Below are 20,190 nucleotides of genomic sequence, written 5' to 3'. Positions count from 1 at the left end.
CACACACACACACACACACACACACACACACACACACACACACACACACACACACACCCCGCTGCTCGACTCCACCTCACTCAGCGGGTGTGGGAGGAAGATCCAGCCCAGCATTTTCAAGGTTATCTCCTGCAGGATACGCCACTCCACTCACGGATCCTATGGGGATTCTGATCGCTGCCGTGTTTCTCTGGGCTGCCGTCGGAGGTAGGCTGCATCACATTTTACAGGCTGCTCCGGCTTCTGGAGGCTGCATGTCTGCGTGAGGAGGCGCTGAGGCTGGAAAAGGCGGGCATCGGCTGCCATCTCTCCGGATGAGAGCCGCCTGTTTTACGCGCTGCTGCAGTGCTGCGTCCGCTCGGCTCTTACCGGCGGGGACCAGAAACAGAGAAACGTTGTCGATGAACGAGCGTAGACCCGGTTTGTTCACCTAATGATGAAAACCCGGGAGGGCTTTAGCCCTAATGCGCTTATCGGGCGGCGTTACATAACCCCGTATGTACACATCTGACCCTTCTGCTTCGGCGCGCTTCACCCAACGACCACCGGCTCCGGGGACACCGATGTTTAATAGATCAGGGGTGGTCACCTGAGCGTGCAACCGCACGTTTAAAGAGCCAATTAAAGCCCCGCACTGGTGCGCGTGCTGCGGCGCCACGCGCCTTTGAAGCGCGCGCGCGGATAAGACGGAGTTAAAATGTAACCAACGAAATGGGCCCTTAACGAAGGATGAGATTAAAATAAAATATAAGGCCGGTAGGAATCGAATATTAAAGGTTTAATAGGAACAACAGGAGAGGGGATAAAGGAAACAGAAAGCTGTTATATATTATGTTAGAAATATAGGAATTTATTATAGGATTTATGGCTTTTATGAAAACAAAGCAGCCACTTGATGACATTTTATTTGAAAATACTTGCAGCTCGACTTTGACTTGAATGACTTGGGACTTAAGCATTTTAATTTTTAAGTGACTTGATGATCTAAACATTTAACCACAAAACATAATAAAAATGTCAATTCCAACATTTGTTTCCTCACGTCGATAACTTTTTAGAGATTGATCATTATGTCTTGCTAACGAGTTGAAATTTAAACCATAGGTGGACTTGACTTAGGACTTGTTTGCCTTGATTTGTGACTGGACTTGAGACTTGGGAAGTACTGACTTGGTCCCACCTCTACACTTGACCTGGATTGTAACTAATCATTAAGATTGCCATAAAGAGAAAAGCGCAGCACCCCCCTGAGACCTTATTGGGCCCTAAGCGGACTCCTGATTTGGGCCCCAATTAAACCCAGTAGCCACCACAGCACAGCTAATATCCCCTTTGAACTGCCCAAGCTTTACAGTTTCATCTTGTGCATTTTATATCCCCAAATGAGAAGCTTTACTGGAAAACATGTATAGATTGACCAATTTTTAGTCACAGTGTACATGACGTGTAAGTCAGCCTATTGGAATACATCTGCCAGATCTTTTAAATTGTAAATACACTGAACAGAAATGTCAAATTCTTTCAAGTTTCTATTCATCAACCATCCTTCCATAGCCTTTTGGTAGCGGCGGAGCGGCTGCCTGTCTCCTGCTGGGTACGCCCTGTACAGGTGGCCAGTCCATCACAGGGCAGATAAACAACCATTCACACTTAAGGCCAATTTAGAGAGACCACTTAATCCAGCAGTCATGTTTTTGAACTGGGGGAGGAAGCCAGAGTACCCGGAGAGAACCCACTCATGCAGGGAGAACATTGTAACTCCCCGCAGAAAGGGATTTTTTCCCCCCACATTCTTCTTCTTTGAATAAAGGACCTTCTTGCTCTATGGCAGCAGTGCACCACTGTGCAGCCCTATTATTCCTATTTACACTGCAAAAACGGAACTAGAAATAAGTAAAAAGTTCTTAAAATCTGTGTATTTGTCCTTGATTTGAGCAGGTAAATAAGATGATTTGCCAATGGAATAAGAATTTTGCACTTAAAATAGGAACAACTCATCTCAATCATCTTATTTCAAGTGCAGGATGTCTAATTATCTTATGTTAGGGGTCAAAATACTCATTCCATTGGCAGATAATCTTATTTACCTGCTCAAATCAAGGATAAATACACTAATTTTACGAACATTTAACTTATTTTTAGATCCGTTTTTGCAGTGTACTCATAAACCTTCAATGGCAATTTAAATGCAAGCTAACTACAAATTTGAACCTTTGATATTTGTAATTCAGCACTCTTTGGGGCCGTCTGCTGGCCTTGAGGCCCTTAAACAGCAGCCTAGTCGTCCCATACCATGAGGCAGTAGGTATTAGCGTGACGACACAGCGAGCTTATGAGACAAGCTACAATAAACGGTTCGCAGCAACAAGTTGGGATTGTAACAGAAGGTCCCAGAAAACCAAAAATACAACAACAGTTAGCATTTAACAGGTAGCAAGTTTATTCTTGGTGTTGCTTACAAAGTATTTACATCACGCCTGTCACTCTGCTACTACTTCTTTCTTTGTTTTTCTTTTTTTTCCTGCCACACAAAACTGACTATTCCTGCTTCAGGGTTGAGCTCATCTAGCCAGCAGAGTTCCCATTACGTTTAAGTCAAACGTTTGACTCCATCCCTGAAACATAGTTGGCCCCTGTCCACAATTTAGATTACACTATGTCTTCTACTGGCATCAGCTGTAGAACAATGAAAATAAATCTTTGGACCTGCTGTTAAATAAAGGAAATCGCTACTCAAAGCCTTAAAGTAATGATTAAGATTATGCTTAATGATTACTTATGCTGCATAATAATGTTTTTCTATGAGAAAAAAACACTTTTTTTTCAAAAGTTTTTTTATAATTCCCCTTCGTCCCTTTATTCCCACTTTTGTTGAGGACTCAGACCTGAATGAGAAACTAACAAAATCCGGCAGTGTTCTGCTTTATAAATCAAAGTAAGACTCAACGAAAAGAGGCTCGGTCAAATAAAATCAGCAACACTAACCATCAAACCAGACCCTCCAGGGAATCCTGCGTAACTTAGGGCTTATTCCACGGTGGCTTATTTTTATATAATTGTAACTCAATTCCGGCTGTAAGGGGGTTTTAAAAGCAGGCTCCAGTGGAAACAGGTTAATCTTTATGTTCCTGTGATTAGTGGACGGAGTTAATCATTGTTGGTTAAACGCTCAACCACGGCCGTGTCAGCTGTTCCCTGAGCTGGAGGCTGCAGCTCTGGCCTACGTGACCAACACATTTGCTATTGATCAGAATGCGAGCAAATGAATCTGCCTGGTTAAAATGCTAACTTTATTAACTAATACTTAATGTGCTCCAAAACGTACATTCTAGTGGGACGATTAATAAAACAGGCTGTTTTCTTAGCCCTTAACAGTGGGCCTTTAATGTGTACGTGCAGGCGAGGGATTGGCGACTGATTTAGCTCTGGTGGGAAAACTACCTGGGAGCTAAAGCCGCCTTCATCTCCGAGTGAGAGGGACACATAAGGTCAAGCTCCTCTGCCGGGGTAACTGCACTCGCGGGATTAAAGACACGCAGCCGCTCACCTGCCGTGCAGCAGAAATGCTAAATATGCAGATTGTTCTTGTGTTTAACGCTCCGCCTCGCTCTCTGTTTGCACCCTCCATGCGCAGTGGGAAGCCGACCGGTCACCTCACCCCTTAATGATGCAAAGGTCAGAAATAAGTCCTTTGTGTTTGCCTCGCTGTTCAGGTTTACCCCTCCAGGTGTTGACTGTGCTGCTTTCTTCCCAACAGGTTGAATGTATAATCCAGGAGACGCTGAATGAAGACGGGCTGCAACATGAGTGCGGATCCCGGCTTGCAGGTATGACATCCATTTGATCTTTTCTTCATTATCCACAATATCAGTAGGCGAGGGTAACTGGGTAGAGTGGTAAAGAGCTGGAATTTAGGTTTAATCATGGAGTCACACCTGAGAGGCCTACCGCAAAAAACAATCTCATTGTTCCCGACCTGCACGCTAAAGCCATAAAGTTCAATGTGTTTTATTTGGATGTCGTGTGATAGACCAACAATAAGTGCTGGATACATATGAAGTGGAAGGAAAATGTGTCGTGCAAAAAGATGCAAACAAAAGAGAAATTAAGAAATCTGAAAAGTGTGGCGAGCATTGATATTCATCCCCCCCTGAGTCAGCACCTTTACAGAGCTCCCCTGCGCAGCACTTAGAGCGGCTCTGCATAGCTATTTGGAAATGTCAATTGTGGACTAAAATTTTTTCTTTGCTAAATAATTCAAACTCAGTCTCCACATACCACTCAGTTGTATTTAGGTCTGGACTTTGGGCCATTTTAACACATGAGTACGGAAGACGAAAACAGTGGGGATGCTACGTTTATGGTGATGTGCAGTGTCACTTTTCAGCCAAACACACATTTTACATACAGGCCAGAGAATCGGATCTGACCAGAACACTTTCCTCCGTGTTTACTGTGCCCCCCTTAGGTAGCTTTCTTTCACACTGCAAAAACAGAACTAAAAATAAGTAATATTTTCTTAAAATGAATGTCTCTGTCCTTGATTTGAGCAGGTAAATAAGATGATCTGCCAATGGAGTAAGATCTTTGCACTTAAAATAGGAACAACTCATCTCCATCATCTTATTTCAAGTGCAGGATGTCTAATTATCTTATTTTAGGGGTCGAAATACTCATTCCATTGGCAGATAATATTATTTACCTGCTCAAATCTAGGACAAAAACACAAATTTTAAGAAGATTTTACTTGTTTTTAGATCCGTTTTTGCAGTGCAACAACGACCTTCTTGCTGACGCTTTTCCTTTAAGGCCGAACTGATAGTTGTCCTGTAAAAAGATTCTCTGGGAGTCACACAGGCTGGCTCTGTTCACTCATTGGGCTGCTCCTGAGGGGGAAGTGGTTGCCCTGGATTTTGTGGAGGGGAGTCAGAGCGAAGGGGGTGGGATATAAATGTATGCCACACTTTTCAGATTTCTAATTGCAAAATCTTTTGAAACCACTTAGCGTTTTTGTTCTGCTCTACTTTGTGTTTTATCTGTCACGTGAAATCCAAATACAACGCATGCATGCATACTGTAAAAAAAGAACATTCACATTCTTCTTGTGTAGAACATGATTTTATGGGATTCCCTTCTAAGGAGGCCCGTGTTTCACGTGCTGCTGTTTTTCTGCCCCATTCCTGTTGCAGAGGAGCTTAATGAGGTGCAGAGACACCAGGGTCTTCTCAGGGAGCTGCAGAGGCTGGCTGACGACGGTACGTGCAGGTTGTCTTTATCAGATCTTAACTGCAGCGACGCATGGGCGCACTTACTCTGTTTGTCGCTGACTTGGTTCGAGTCCAAATGGAGCTGACACTGAATCCAATTTTCACAGAGAGGGAGCAGGAGGAGAGGGATGAAAGGGAGAGGGACGAGTACAATCTGACCGACGACGAGAGCGAGTTTGAGCAGAGGGACGAGGAGGAGGAGCAGAGGGACGGGAGAAATGATGCTGATAGAAGAGAGGACCAGGACACCCGGAGCAAGGCGGTGGTTGAGGACGATGAAGAGGAGAGAGCCAAAAAGCCAGAGGAGCTGCTCGCCGAAGAGATTACCGAGGCAAGTGAAAAGGAGAAGGATGACGAGGAGCTCCAAGAGCTGCTGAGGGAGCTGAAAACGAAGCAATACAAGGTGAAGGAGAACCAGAGAGGCTCTGAAACCCAGCTGAGGAAGGAGGTGGAGGAGAGGAAGACCACGCAGAGCGCAGAGACAGAGGACACAAAAGCAGAGGACCCGGAGAGGCAGAGGCTGGAGGAGAGGAAAAAGAACGAAGTGGAGCTGATGGTGGAGAAAGAGAAGGTGGAGAAGGAGCTGAAGGAGCTACTCAGGGAGCGGAACAACGGGAGCAAGCCGGAGCAGGAAAGGGAGAAGAAGGAGAAGCAGGAGGAGCTGGAGGAACTTGTCCAAAAGATGAAGCGGGTGCAGGAGGAGGAAGAAGAACAGGAGGTGCCGAGCGGGAACAAAGAGGACGGCGCCGATGAGAAGGTGAAGGGCGAGCCGAGCGAAAAGGAGGCGGGCCGAGAGGGAGGCGGATCGGACGGCGGAGTCGAGGAGAAGAAGAAAGCAACGGAGGCGAGGGAGCCGCTGCAGAAGAGAGTGATGGAGAAAGCCAGCGATGAGGCCACGCGGCAGTTTGAGAGGGAGAGGTACGAGGAAGAGAAGGAGGAGAAAAACGCAGAGGATGATGGCGAGGAGGAGGAGTTTGTCGAACCGGATGAGGATGAAGATATTGAGGATGAAAGGGATGCTGAAGAAGATGAAGGGGAGGTGAGTTAGACTAAGCAGTTATGACAATTAATCTTTTCAGAACACAAAGGAAGTCAATATTTTGACTTCTCCAACTAATCCCGAAAGCAAACTGTCCAATTTAGCCTGAAACGTGTTCCACAGTAAACCGTGTTTACACTGTCAGGCAGACGTGGACAGACGGATGGCAAAAAAGCCTTGAGATAAATTCATCTCTCACTGTAGAGGCAAGTTCACCTCTAAACCATATGTGATATAAAGTTTAGTGAGCTCTGCGTCACTAAACTTTATATTCACAACAGAGGAGGCATTGTTCTGAACCAATCTGCATGCAGTACACAGATTTCAGTCATAAACAGGGGTTCAAGCTCAACCGTGCAGCAATCCCGCCTCCCGGGCAAGCACGCGGCGACAGTGGAAAGTAACACGTCCCTTTGTAGAAGCAAGGGAACAAGAGAGTAGTGCTTTGGGTGTTGGGCAGTTTTACCCTTTTGGGTCAGATAGACGATACTGAAAACGTCTGATGGATTAGCTTGATATGGTGTGATACATAGATGGCAGAGGCGGTTCTAGACCAAATTTAGCAGGGCGAGGCCAGTGTTTGTTCATAGGGGCAAAGAACAAAACAATGAAACAAAACAATCAGGGCGATGTTTCGTTGTTTAAATTAGCAAGCGAGCCAAAGAGCCTCTTACGGCTCTGGAGCTACAGGTGGCAGACCTCTGATGTAGCAGAAGAAAACCGTCTTCCTGTATCAGTACGGCAGAAGCTTAAAGGGAAACACCTTCATTTTAGATCTGTTGTTAAAGTAAAACTGTAAAGGTAAAAAAATAAGATGGCCCCGTCGACCAATCAGTGTTGGTGCCAGCGCATATCATCAAAAGAAACTGATTTAGTGTTGTGTCTTCAGAAGAGGGGCCATAACAGGGACCAGGAGCAGTTCTACAGGGGGCTCTGGCCCCTGTTGGCCCCTGTCTAGAAAAATCCATGCTAGATGGATGAAAAGCATTTTATATTAGATTTACAACTAACATCTCTAGGTTTCTGGACACGCACTGTTACATTTAACTTTTGAATTAAACCAAGCTTTACCTAAATGTGTTACAGAAATGCCCCAATCACAGATTTGTAACCGATTTCTGATCTAAGGATCTTGGCAAAGCTTTGAAATGCTGTTTACCAATTCTGAATTCTCTTTAAGATATATAACTGGCTTTACAAATAAATGAAACTTCTGGCCTCCCAGAAAACCATGCACCAAAGCACCAAATTTAGTGCTTAGATCATTAGACAAGACAAGTTTATTTAAAAAGCACTTTTTGGTAAGAAGAAGATTGAAAGTGATGTGTGTGAGAGGGAAAACAACCTTTTCAGACACTGATATGTCGTAAGTAGGAACAGATTACCGGATTTAAAAAAGATAATTTACTATAAGAGCATTATTTGACATGTATTCATGTGCAGTGAAATAAACTGGTAATGGTGACCGCTTCTTAGCTCGAGACATTTTCAGATGCATACCGTGTTATGGAAGGGTGCGCCTTTAATTCCTGAACACTGTAATCCAACGTCTAACTAACAGACTCCGCTCTGTTTGGAGTTTTCACAGAATGTAATGTTTGGCTCTCCCGCCACCTGCCGCAGTGACCACACACCCGTGGGCCTCGTACTCACACCTTTTGCCCTTGTGCCACCAGGAGCTCCTGGAGATTGAAGCAGAGCTGCGCAAAGTGGCCGCGGAGCTGAGGGAGCTTCGCAGAGGATGAGCAGCGGGCCCACGGAGCAGGCTGATCCCCACCCACCTCCACCCTGTTCCGGTCACACATCACAGTCACACATCCACCCCCCACCCCCACCCCACCCCCTCTTTTAACAGCCCTCGCGGTCGTCACGGCGCTGCGAGAGACGTCCCTACACGTGAATCTGTGCGTGGATGTCGGTAGAAGGTGTGCGTTTCTGTTCCCTCATGTCTGCTTTTAGATTGCCGAGGAAAAATCCTTCTCGGTCTCCTCAGCGGAACGGGACGGTCTTCTGGAGATTCTGCAGGGCCACGTCCCTCTCCAGCCCCCCCCCCCCCCCTGTCTGCGTGCTTGTAAATGCTGTTTGTAAGAAGGACAGGGGTCTTTTCACTTTAGTGGCACTTTCACAAGCTCATGCACTTTCATTGGAATGTTACTTTGAATGCACAGCACCAGAAATCCCCGCTCTTTTAATCTGAACGTGTCGTTTGCATTGTGTGTTCCTGGGGGGGGGGGGTCATCTGTAGACATTTGGCGCGATAACCGATGGCTACGTTAGCGCTGTCTGACTGTTAACAGCGACAAAGGCTCATGTAGGTCCTCGACTTCCTTCGTCGTTTCTTTTTCGATGGCGAACCAGCAGAAGCACGGGTCGCGTTTAATTTGGCTCACGCACTGTTAAAACCAGACTGTTTGTAACGAAACCCAAGTGGCACGCGTCGGCGACAGGACGCTGATGCACTCCGAGCTTAAAAAAGGTCTAAAAGTGCCACTTGGGGGGTGGGGGTTCTTAATCCCAGCTTTGCACTCTCAACAAGCCAAGGAGCAGTTGAAGAAAGGTGGAGGGACACTCTAAAGCCATGTGTTGCCAGCAACAATAACACTTAGAAAACACTAATTCCCTAGCTGTCATCCCGTTTTTTTTTTTTTTAGTGCAAATCTGTGCTCCTTCAGCCAAGGTTATACATGAAGCACGGAGCAACAGCCCCCCCTGCAGGACAATGGGTAGACACGCACAGGGTATTTACAGGGTTAGCAATGGAGGCCCACTTGCTGCAACGAAGCAATATAGAATATAGCACAGGTGAATGCAATAATTAGCCAAGTGTATTTCAATATGTCATCCAAATGCGTCGTAGGGTATTTAGCAAATATAACCTTTATGGAGCCAAGGTTGCGGTACGTGCATGTGTTTAAGCGCTGGTAAAAATAGCTGTCCAGGTGGTGTGAACCTTTTTAGTAATCACACACACAACGAGCCGGTGATAGTAATAGAGTCCGCTCCAAAGAAAACACTTTCCAAATGAGTAATGAATGTACTATACTTTCCTTCTTCTTTTTATTAAATAAAGAAATGAAAACCTTTTCCACAAAATGTAACCCTTAAAGCCAGCAAGAGAGCAAAAAAAAATGTTTTTTTTTTTTTTTGGGAAGCTGAGGAAGGAAGGGGGAACATAGAGAGCTATCTGAATGAATAAAAAAAAAAGTAGAAACTGTTAGTACCATATACATGATTTGCAATATTACTGGCCAATCACAGTGATGTACTCTGTGCCTGCTGTCTATGCTACCTGTCAATCAATAAACAGTGTATCAAACCAGCTTGTTTGTTGGACGTTTTTCTTTCCCCTGAACTCAAACCCCCCCAGTCTGGAATAAGCTAAGTAAGACCTACGCTGGAGAGGATGTTCCAGGTACTCACCTGTAACCTGCTAACGGGTCATAACCAGGTTCAAAGTAGAGCTTTGAGGGCAAAAAAAAGGAAGGGATAAAAGAAATAGAGAAAGTGCAAGTATTAAATTCCAAAAAAGTTATAAACAAAACAAATGGACTTTTTTCTGAAGTTTGAAGACGTTTCACTTCCTATCCAGAAAGCTTTCTCAATTCAAAATGTCTGGAGTAGTGTGGCATAGCAAGCTTTATAGTACTGCCCAACAAACGCCTTGTAATGGCTTAGATAACATGCAAATTGAACCGAAACAGGTCCACCCCCTTAGTAATGGGGAGTCGTTAAGGTCAGTCAGTCCGAAAAATTGGGAAAACTTTGAAAGTGTCCCCAAGTGCAGTCGCAAAAACCATCAAGCGCTACAAAGAAACTGGCTCACATGAGGACCGCCCCAGGAAAGGAAGACCAAGAGTTACTTCTGCTGCGGAGGATAAGTTCATCCCAGTCACTAGCCTCAGAAATGGCAGCAGCTCAGATTAGAGAGCAGGTGAACGCCACACAGAGTTCTAGCAGCAGACACATCTCTATAACAACTGTTAAGAGGAGACTGTGTGAATCAGGCCTTCATGGTAAAATAGCTGCTAGGAAACCACTGCTAAGGACAGGCAACAAGCATAAGAGACTTGCTTGGGCTAAAGTACGCAAGGAATGGACATTAGAACAGTGGAAATCTGTGCTTTGGTCTGATGAGTCCAAATTTGAGATCTTTGGTTTCAACCATCGTGTCTTTGTGTGACGCAGAAAAGATGAACGGATGGACTCTACATGCCTGGTTCCCGCCGTGAAGCATGGAGGAGGAGGTGTGATGGTGACACTGTTGGGGATTTATTGAATACTGAACCAGCATGGCCACCACAGCATCTTGCAGCGGCATGCTGTTCCGTCCGGTTTGCGTTTAGTTGGACCATCATTTATTTTTCAACAGGACAATTAGCCCAAACACACCTCCAGGCTGTGTAAGGGCTATCTGACCAAGAAGGAGAGTGATAGGGTGCTGATCTCCAGATGATCCCCTCCACAATCACCGGACCTGAACCCAATGGAGATGGTTTGAGGTGAGCTGGACCGCAGAGTGAAGGCAAAAGGGCCAACAAGTGCTAAGCATCTCTGGGAACTCCTTCAAGACTGTAGGAAGACCATTTCAGACGACGACCTCTTGAAGCTCATCAAGAGAATGCCAAGAGTGTGCGAAGCAGTGATCAAAGCAAAACGTTGCTACTTTGAAGAACCTAGAATATAAGACATATTTTCAGTTGTTTTGCACGTTTTTGTCAAGTATATAATTCCACATGTGTTAATTCATAGTTTTGATGCCTTCGGTGTGAATGTACAATTTTCATAGTCATGAAAATACACATGCAGACTTACCATTTAATTCGCACACGACGCGGACCGTACAAGTGTTTCACTTTGGATGAGGGAAACTTGTTTGCGCGGCGGCGGTCCTTGCAGCTGTGTTACCTCTACTACTGGACGTGCGGAAACCATTGTACCGCAATTTGGTTCCGCCGTGACGCTAAGCGTCCGTACGCGTGCGTTTCAAGAGTGAGATTTTCATTGTAAGATTGAGATTTTCAAAGTAATGCGTGTGAGCGTGTGCAATTGATGAAATGCGTGTGTCACACGGTCAATGCGTGAGAGTTGAGAGCTATGTATATATATATACATATATAATTTTTTATTTATTTATTTTTTTTAAAATTTTTTTTCAAAAGTTACCGCTTTGAAAATTTTGTGGCGCCGCCCCTGAAAAGCCAAAAAAAAAAAAAACAAAAAAAAAAACTGCGGCAGCCACCTAGTGGTTGTTTTGTGGGGACCCAGCGAACTAGGAGCCCCCCATCACAGAAACAGAGGTGGGAAACTATAAGAGACACATTTCCTCCCTTTAAGTGCATCTTTCGGGTTTGTAGGACGAAAGATGAAAGATGAAAGAAAGGATAATGACCACGAAGGAGTAAATCTCCACCAGAATTTTTTTTTCTTCTAAAAAGCTCGACATAAAAAAAGGAGCTTCTCCTCCCGCGGATGGCCCTAATGATCCCGTTGGCCCCCTATAGGCCAGAGTTTGGCGTACAGCGCAGGTGAGAGCGCAGGGCCAGCCCAGCAAGCTGCTGAACTTCCTCGTTGCTGCCGCCCAATAGCAGAGCGGCCCCTGAAATGTAACTGAAAGAGAAAGTAAAAAGAGAAAAAGCTGAGGGAAGTTACTCCATTATCCTGCTTTATCATTCAGCGGCCATGCTGGCTCCTACCTGCTGAACCGCCACCAGCGCTACATTTGTCGACCATCCTGCTCCCCACAGGTCGCTTCGGCCCCCCGCTGAGTTCATCTGAGGTGACACCGGAGGAGGAACATGTCCCGCGGCTCCAACGCCGGCTTTGACCGACACATCACCATTTTCTCTCCTGAGGGCCGACTCTACCAAGTCGGTAAGGAGCTGTCTCCGGCGGACCAGCCGCCTCTAACACCTGTGTGGGGGGCCCCGGGGTGCCAGGGGGGGACGACACACCGTGGGAACAGCCGCTGTTAGCAGTTTATTACACAGAAACACGGGGACGTTAGTTAGTTAGTCCGGGTCACAATGCTGTGTTAGCTTCCAACTTTTACTCATTGTTTCCCCATCCTCTTAAAGTAGACGAAGATGTTTTTTTTAAGTTTTATTATTATTTTATTATAACCCCAATGTTAATGTCGGCGCCCCTCGCCTTAAATTTGCCGTTAAACTAGCTGTAAATATGTAGAAGAGCAGGTTGGTTGCCAGGTTTGGCTGCCCGGGGATCAGGGCCGGTGGTTTCAGAGGCGTCAGAGTCAGCCTGACAACTAGAGGCTGACAAGTCTCTGAATACTTGGAACCTGACCTGCTCAGATCTGGCAACCAGACACAGGACCATCTAAGGTGGAACAGGGGGTCCAGTAGAGGTGGCAGCAATTAAGTCATTACTGCCCAGGACCCACATAAAGGTGTGTGTGTGTGTGTGGGGGGGGGCTAGTGGTTAGAGCAGTGAGCACTGAGAAGGTTGCTGGTTCGATCCCCGCAGACTGCCACTGTGGGTCCCTGAGCAAGACCCTTAGCCTCAGATTGCTCCCCGGGCAGCTGTGAGAGCTGCCCACTGCTCCCTAAGGGATGGGTTAAATGCAGAAGACAGATTTCATTAGAATGTACAATTGCAATGGCAAATAAAGATTTCTTTTTCTTAAGTCCAGAGTCTTTACAGTCAAGTCCAAGTCGGAATAATGTTCATGACGTGAGGAATAATTCCAGTAAATTTTTGACTTTAATGAGAGCAACAAATCCTTCCAAGTAGAGACGTCCCAAGTCACTAGTATTCACGGCAAAATGGAGTCACAAGGCTTTTCTGATATAACCAAGTCAAGCCTTAAGTCATTAAATCTGGGACTCTGGTCTGACTCAAGCCAAAGAAAGCCTCTTTTATTTCTATTTTCAGGTTTTGAAATAAAAAAAAGAAAGGCAAAAAAGGGGATGGATCCAGTTTTCTTCTACGGGATGCTGATATGTGTGGAGAATGATGCTAATAAAAGAAGCACATTAGTTCCCAACCTAATGAAATAGATCCAAACACATCTTTCTGGTTCTTTAAGTGTCACTCTGTGGTGGGAATTCACTTGTTACTCAGTTAAAAAAAAACACCTGAGAAACGGCTGAAACCTGCATTTGTAATTATGTTTATATGTATACGTAAAAGTAAAGGTTGGTTGTTTGTCATATTTTTGAGCCAGATGTACTGAGAGCCGTTCTGGAAGGTCCAAAGAGCCTCTTAAGGCTCAGAGATACACAGGTGGCAGAATCAGTTAACCGGCTTTGTCTCTCTAGGGCGCTTGAGTCCCATCTATGCTTTCTTCATAGCGATGGGAGCAATTTTATTCCAAATGCCTGGTTCCTGCACCACACACTGACTGAATAATCTGGAAGCTCAGACGTGGAGAGGTTTGGGGGTTTTAACATGGGTAATGTCCTCTCGCCTCACCGTTGTGCTCTTTGTGTGACTGCGTGCAGAGTATGCCTTCAAAGCCATCTCCCAGAGCGGCCTGACGTCCGTCGGAATCAGAGGGGCGGACAGCGTGGTGGTGGTCACGCAGAAGAAAGTGCCGGTAGGGTATCCAACACAAGCGCACACATGAGCTGGAGCCGGTGAGGCCGAACCGAACGCTGCTGGAGTCAGCAGAGAGCCGGAACAGGATCCTGGCGTGGGACGCAGACGCTGCCACACACAGGCTCTTTCTCACGTTACACACGCCACACCGCCGGCTTTTGCTTATTAACGAGCTACTGTATAGAGCATTTTGTGGATTATCCAGCATACTTGCATGAATGACGGCATTAAAGCCTTTTTTTTTTCTCCGACTTGCAGGACAAGCTGCTGGACTCGTCCACCGTGACCAACATGTTCAATCTAACCCCTCGCATCGGCTGTGTGATGACGGGCCACAACGGTGCGTAGCGACCACCTAACACCGCGGGACGTTTAGCCCGTTTGTCGCTGAGCGGTCGTACGCCTACTGCTGAGCTTGGATCGCTTTCTGTCTTAAAGATGCAACGTTGTTGTTGTCGTTTGTTTTGTTTGCAGCGGACAGTCGGTCACAGGTTCACCGGGCCCGGGTGGAGGCCGGAGAATGGAAATATAAGTTTGGCTATGACATCACGGCGGACATGCTGTGCCGCAGGCTGGCGGATATTTCCCAGGTGTACACGCAGAACGCCGAGATGAGACCGCTAGGCTGCTGTGAGCGAAAGGCCTTTAAAGTCGCCGCTCGAGTCCCGCTTGTTAGCGCCCCGCGTCCCTAAGGCCCGCCTCTCTGTCCTCTCGCACCCTCCAGGTATGATCCTGGCGGCCATGGACCCCCAGCAGGGCCCCGTCCTGTACAAGTGTGACCCGGCGGGCTACTACTGCGGCTTCAGGGCCACGGCGGTCGGCGCCAAACAGACGGAGGCCAACAGCTTCTTAGAGAAGAAACTTAAGAAGAAGCCAGAGCTGCACCATGACAGAGCTGTGCAGGTAGGCCCGGACCGACATTCGGTCCATTACAGGACGGGTCCCTCGTTGGGAATTCTGAATTCTTGCTGTAAAAACACTGCACAAAAGGAACTAACAATAAGTAAAATTTTCTTGAAATTAATGTATTTCTCCTTGATTTGAGCGGGTAAATAGGATTATTTGCCAATGGAATGAGTATTTTTACCCCTAAAATAAGACAATTAGATATACTGCACTTGAAATAAGATGATGGAGATGAATTGTTCCTCTTTTAAGTGTAAAAAAACTTATTCCATTGGCAAATAATCTTGTTTACCTGCTCAAATTAAAGAAAAATACTCTCATTTCAAGAAATATTTTCTTATTTTTAGTTATATTTTTGCAATTCTGAAATCTTGCTGTAAAAACACTGCACAAAAGTAACTAAAAATAAGTAAAATTTTCTTGAAATTAATGTATTTCTCATTGATTTTACCAGGTAAATAGGATTATTTGCCAATGGAATGAGTGTTTTTACTCCTAAGATAAGACAATTAGATATACTGCACTTGAAATAAGATGATGGAGATGAATTGTTCCAATTTTAAGTGTAAAAAAACTTCTTCCATTGGAAAATAATCTTGTTTACCTGCTCAAATTAAAGAAAAATACTCTCATTTCAAGAAATATTTTCTTATTTTTAGTTCTATTTTTGCAGTGAAAATACACGCATTCCTCCCCCAGGGTTCTAGCAGTCTCCAGCAGATCCAAACGGGCAGAGCTGTCGTATTGAAGTGGGTCGCAAGTTGATTAAGTGGTCTTGAATCTGGTGATGAAAAAAAATCAATCGAAAGACCCGACTGTAAAAAAATAAAATTTAAAATCTAGCCCTAGAATAGCATGAAAATGTGGAGAGCAGAGGGGAGACTTCTTCTAAATCAAATCCAACGTTTTCACCTCAACATTGTCACGGCTTTGCTGCGCGCTGATTCTCTGTGCGCTGTGGATGTTGTTCCTGATGCCATGTTGTCGTTGCAGCTGGCGATATCCTGCCTGTCCTCTGTGCTGTCGCTGGACTTCAAAGCCACTGAGCTGGAGATCGGCGTGGTGACCAAAGACAAGCCCAAGTTCAGGTACAACTGCTCTCTGATGACGACCGCCTTACTGAAGCTCTCCGTCGACTTTTCCGCATTTTGTCGAGTTACAATCATGGATTGTATTGCAATTATCGGATTGACCAGCACAAAATAGACCAACAATTACATTTATTTTACAACGATGACATGCAAATGTGCCCAACCCCCCCTTAGGGGAAAGCAAGTCCTTCAGTTTATGTCTCTATCAGCTGTCTGCGTCTACAGACCGAACTTCTTGACATAATAGCTTATGCCCAGTCGGGTTGGATGGACAACATCGGTGCTCATCTGTTTTGTCTTACTACAGATTCTCATGTGGAGTTAGACATTCTGACATATAAACATATGTACCCAGATCTAAAGCATTGCATTGTCTCTTGGGCTGTTCTGCTACAAGGTGAACCTTGTAAACTACAATGAGCTTCTTGGCTGCTTCTTCTTTCTGGGCTATGTCTACATGTTGTACCTTACTCTCTCCATGTTCAGATGATGGATTTACCAGAGCCCTGAGAGATGTGCAAAGAGTTGGATATTGTTTCATAACCTCCCCCTCACCTCTCTGCTGGGTTCCTTGGTCTCTGGACTCTGTTAACTGACTTAAAGCATTGATTAAGCTTGATTTTGTAGGGGTAGCAGTATAAAGCGGGCCGAATACAAATGCATGCGACATTGTTCGGATTTTTTACTTGTAACAAGCTTAAAGAACAAAGTACGGCCCCAAAACTCTGTATGCCTTAAAGAAGTTGAATAATTTTTTTGGCCCTCAATTCAGAAAGTGGAACTCACCCATTATATGGCTCCATTACACATTGAGTGAACTATTTCAAGCCTTTGTGTTTTGTGATCGTGACGATTATGGCTCAGATAATGAAAACCTAATATTCAGTGGTCTTTCAGTCTGGGTCAGCAGGCGACACAGAAGACAGCCATCGACCGCCTCCACAAGGAGGGGAAGTCCACAGAGAGCTGGATCCCGAATCAGAACCAGCTTTATTTGCCATGTACATGTACACACATGAGGAATTTGACTCTGGATTGTACAATGCTCCCAGTGTGCTTGCTTATACGATAAAACAATAAAAAAAACTATTCAGTGATATATAATCAAACACAAGCTATACTGTAGAGAATACATACAAATACGCTACAAACGAAACGGACAGACCGATAAAATATCGCAATAATGCAATGAGCAGAGTACAAAGGATGCCGGAGTAAATGACTGTTACCATCATTTTTATTCTTATGTACATGTCGAAGGTGGAAGTGATGTACAGATGCAAATCCACATACAAACATACCTAGCCAGATTAATCCTACACATGGCAGTTAGGCGTCTTACCTAGACTAAGGAGAAAAAGAACTGGACCATTGGTCAGAAGTCCAAGGTTTTCTTTTCAGATAGACGTAAATTCTGCATTTCATTTGGAAATCAAGGTCCCAGACTCTGAAGGGCGAGTGGGGAGTCACAGAATTCACGTCGCTTCGAGTCCGGTGAGAAATCTGGACAATTGGACATGGTTTGGGGTACCGTGTCAACGGTTGGTTCTGGTCCGCTGGGCTTCTTACAGCCCACAGTCAATGCAGCCATCTACCAGGACGTTTTGCAGCACTTCATGCTTCCTTCTGGTGACAAGCTTTATGGAGAGGCCGGTTTCCCTTTCCAGCTGTACTTGGTACCGACCCACACTGCCAAAGCTACCAAAAGCTGTCATGTTTCACTCTATGTGTAATAGATCTACATAATATATGGATTCCCTTTCTGAATTGAGGGACAAAAGACCAGTTTTCCCGATACCATCCACGGATTGTTTGAGCTATACTTGTCCTGTTCCTTTTACAATTATGTGCTGCTATCTGCTGGTTGATCAAATAGAATCCTAATAAAATACATTCAACTTTGTGGTTTTAATGTAACAAAATGTGAAAAAGTCTAAGGGGTGTAAATACTTAAGGAAGACTCTGTATTTCTTCTAATCATTGTGGTTCATCTCCTCCGTCCTTTAGGACCCTGACGGAGGCTGAGATTGAAGCCCACCTTGTTGCCATAGCAGAGCGAGAGTAGAACCCCCCCCCCCCACCCCCACCCGCACAGATAGCAGTCGACGATTCTCCACAGCGTTTCATATCCAAGGGAGCTGCACTGCTGACCTTACAAAGAAGAACAGTCCTGCCTCGGTGTGTCCAGAAGATGGATCATGTGCGTCTGATCATGAAACGCTGTCATAAGGGGCTGATCCATGCTTGGCTGTGATATAGCTGACATCTCCAGTGAGGTTCTTAAATTAAACATTCACACTTACAGTCCAACATTTAAGTAGCTTATTTGATACAGTATCATCATGCCTTTCTAAATTCAACCAACCAGGGGACCTTTGTAACAGCACTTCATAATAAAACATGCTGGAAAGCAGACGGAGCAGTGTCCTGTGTTTCTTTAATAGTGGTGACGGAAAGGTGGAATATGAAAGTGAGGAAGCTGTCCCGATGACCTAAACACGATGACTGATGTTTGCAGCGTTGCCTAAGGTCAACCCATCAGGGAAATCAGGACAGGAATAGGCATAAAGTAAGCCATAAGTATAGGCCGGGGGTCACAGACCTTTTTGAAACTGAGAGCTACTTCATTGGTGTTGTGTCATGTGAAGAGTCCATATTCAACTTAACTTTATGTAAAATAAATACATTTTTCATGCTTGGTTACAGACATTGTCCTTTTAAAATCTGTATAAATGCAAGTGTGAATAGACAAGAAGAGTAGCGGAATAAAATAAAGTTTTGGTGGTGGATTGTTGTTCTTGTAGAACAGGCTTGTGGGCACCACATGTGGTCCTCGGGGGCTACTTAGTGCCCGCTGGCACCATGTTGGTGACCCACAGTATAAAGGCCAACCTCAGTTATTTTGTACGAGATTTCAATGCTATTGTCAGATGAAACGGATGGCAGCATCACATACATCAGGTGCTTTTTTGGGGTATTTTATCAGTAATAACAGCCTTCGCCTCCTCATGTTTTCCCTGAACTGGAGCAGGTGCCGAACTGCTTCGTGTGACCACCGGATGGCAGTGTTGTGCATAAAGTCAGCTTCCTGACGCTGTTTCATAATTGCTGTTTACATGCCTATTTGCAGACATCTATTTTGACTGAGGTCAACATTTAAGCCTTCTAAGTGTTTGTTTGCACTTGCTTATGTTACCCCTTCAGGTCCTTTTCTGGCATAATCACCTACCTTCACTGGACCGACGTGCCAAACCGGAACCAGAGCCTGGTCCTAATGTGGTGGGCCACCTTTTTAGGGGTAGCGGTAAGGGCTAAACTGTGAGTTTAGGATGAGGTCAGGGTCAGGTGTGCACAGGTAACACATTTGGGTTTTGGGTCAGACACAGACGGGTGGAATTCAAGACCATGTATTATGAAGGATAGACAAATAAACTTGTGCCCGAGTCCGCCTGACCCCAGCAACGTGCACCTTTAAACATCTCTGCTGTTCTTATGCATGAACAAATTCAGTGACAAAACAACAATGTTGGAAAGATTTTATTTTAAAATAGAGGTTAACTGTTTTTTTTATCAATATCAAACATGTATTTACTTTTCCAAGACTTAAAAATGAGGGTTTACAACCAGACTAATTTACACGTAAAATACAATAAAGCATCTCCTGATTGACTTTGTTAAAATGCATATTTTACACGTTCTGTTTCATCAGTAAATGATCCCCACTGGCACTGTAGGCTAAAGCGTTACTTCCGACATCAATATCAGCTTAGAGTTGCACAGGCTCTGCATCGCCTGTCAGATTTGGCCTTGGAATAAAGGAGAGGTGCATTCAAAGAGCGGATCATCGTTTTGTTTGCAGTCGCCGGTGGGGTTTTAGTCCGAGAGCCTTGCTCCTGTGACCTCAGGACTGCAGTTAGAGGACCCGTTGTGCTCAAGTCCAAGACCTTCTAATTTGATCCAGCGTCTCGCCGTACAACTTTTTAGCGTAAAACTAAGTGAGCTCAAAAGACACAACAACGTCTGTGGGATAAAAGCGCGCTGTTTAACCCTATTTGGCCAGCTTGGTTTAAGAGTTGCATTTGAGTTTCAGACCTTAAAAAAAAACCAATACAGTCACCGATCTTACACCTTTGGCTTTGGTACTATTAGCTTGAAGACGAGGTTGCTGTCGGGTTTTTTTGCCATGCTGAACTCTGCAATCCTCGCTGTGTTCTTGGAAGCCTGGAAAAAAACACAAAGAAAGAAAAACACACAGGAAGCTGTTAGAGGTGTTCTGCTTGCAAGAGCACAGCCGAGTGCCAGAAGAGGAGACCTCACAATATCAGAGAGCTCG

General features: G+C 45.1%; 2 protein-coding genes across 2 annotated transcripts; both read left to right on the top strand.

Annotated features, from left to right (window-relative positions):
* Positions 1-26: 26 nt before the first annotated feature.
* On the top strand, positions 27-8,358 carry LOC118566731 (vicilin-like seed storage protein At2g18540). The gene is made up of 6 exons (XM_036149982.1): positions 27-207; positions 3,635-3,675; positions 3,758-3,827; positions 5,190-5,255; positions 5,375-6,306; positions 7,983-8,358. Exons 1-6 carry the CDS (start codon positions 162-164, stop codon positions 8,049-8,051), a joined length of 1,224 nt encoding a protein of 407 aa, XP_036005875.1. The 5' UTR covers positions 27-161; the 3' UTR covers positions 8,052-8,358.
* Positions 8,359-11,857: 3,499 nt separating this feature from the next.
* On the top strand, positions 11,858-18,272 carry psma6l (proteasome 20S subunit alpha 6, like). Its single transcript, XM_021321527.2, has 7 exons — positions 11,858-12,177; positions 13,764-13,858; positions 14,119-14,200; positions 14,335-14,490; positions 14,585-14,763; positions 15,760-15,854; positions 17,865-18,272. The coding sequence occupies exons 1-7, from the start codon at positions 12,102-12,104 to the stop codon at positions 17,920-17,922; spliced, it is 741 nt and encodes a 246-aa protein (XP_021177202.2). The 5' UTR covers positions 11,858-12,101; the 3' UTR covers positions 17,923-18,272.
* The last annotated feature ends 1,918 nt before the right edge of the window (positions 18,273-20,190 follow it).

The sequence above is a fragment of the Fundulus heteroclitus genome, chromosome 18 (genome assembly GCF_011125445.2).
Source record: "Fundulus heteroclitus isolate FHET01 chromosome 18, MU-UCD_Fhet_4.1, whole genome shotgun sequence".
NCBI lineage: Eukaryota > Metazoa > Chordata > Actinopteri > Cyprinodontiformes > Fundulidae > Fundulus > Fundulus heteroclitus.
Note: the sequence above shows the minus strand (reverse complement) of the source record. Positions and strands in the feature narration are given on the sequence as shown.

Excerpts from the sequence above, each read along its gene's own strand:
- psma6l (XM_021321527.2), top strand. The coding sequence starts at position 12,102 with ATGTCCCGCGGCTCCAACGCCGGCTTTGACCGACACATCACCATTTTC. Across the intron at positions 13,859-14,118 it reads TCACGCAGAAGAAAGTGCCG|GACAAGCTGCTGGACTCGTC; the intron begins GTAGGGTATCCA and ends TCCGACTTGCAG. Across the intron at positions 14,201-14,334 it reads TGTGATGACGGGCCACAACG|CGGACAGTCGGTCACAGGTT; the intron begins GTGCGTAGCGAC and ends TTTTGTTTGCAG.
- LOC118566731 (XM_036149982.1), top strand. The coding sequence starts at position 162 with ATGGGGATTCTGATCGCTGCCGTGTTTCTCTGGGCTGCCGTCGGAG. Across the intron at positions 3,676-3,757 it reads CACCCCTTAATGATGCAAAG|GTTGAATGTATAATCCAGGA; the intron begins GTCAGAAATAAG and ends TCTTCCCAACAG. Across the intron at positions 6,307-7,982 it reads CTGAAGAAGATGAAGGGGAG|GAGCTCCTGGAGATTGAAGC; the intron begins GTGAGTTAGACT and ends TTGTGCCACCAG.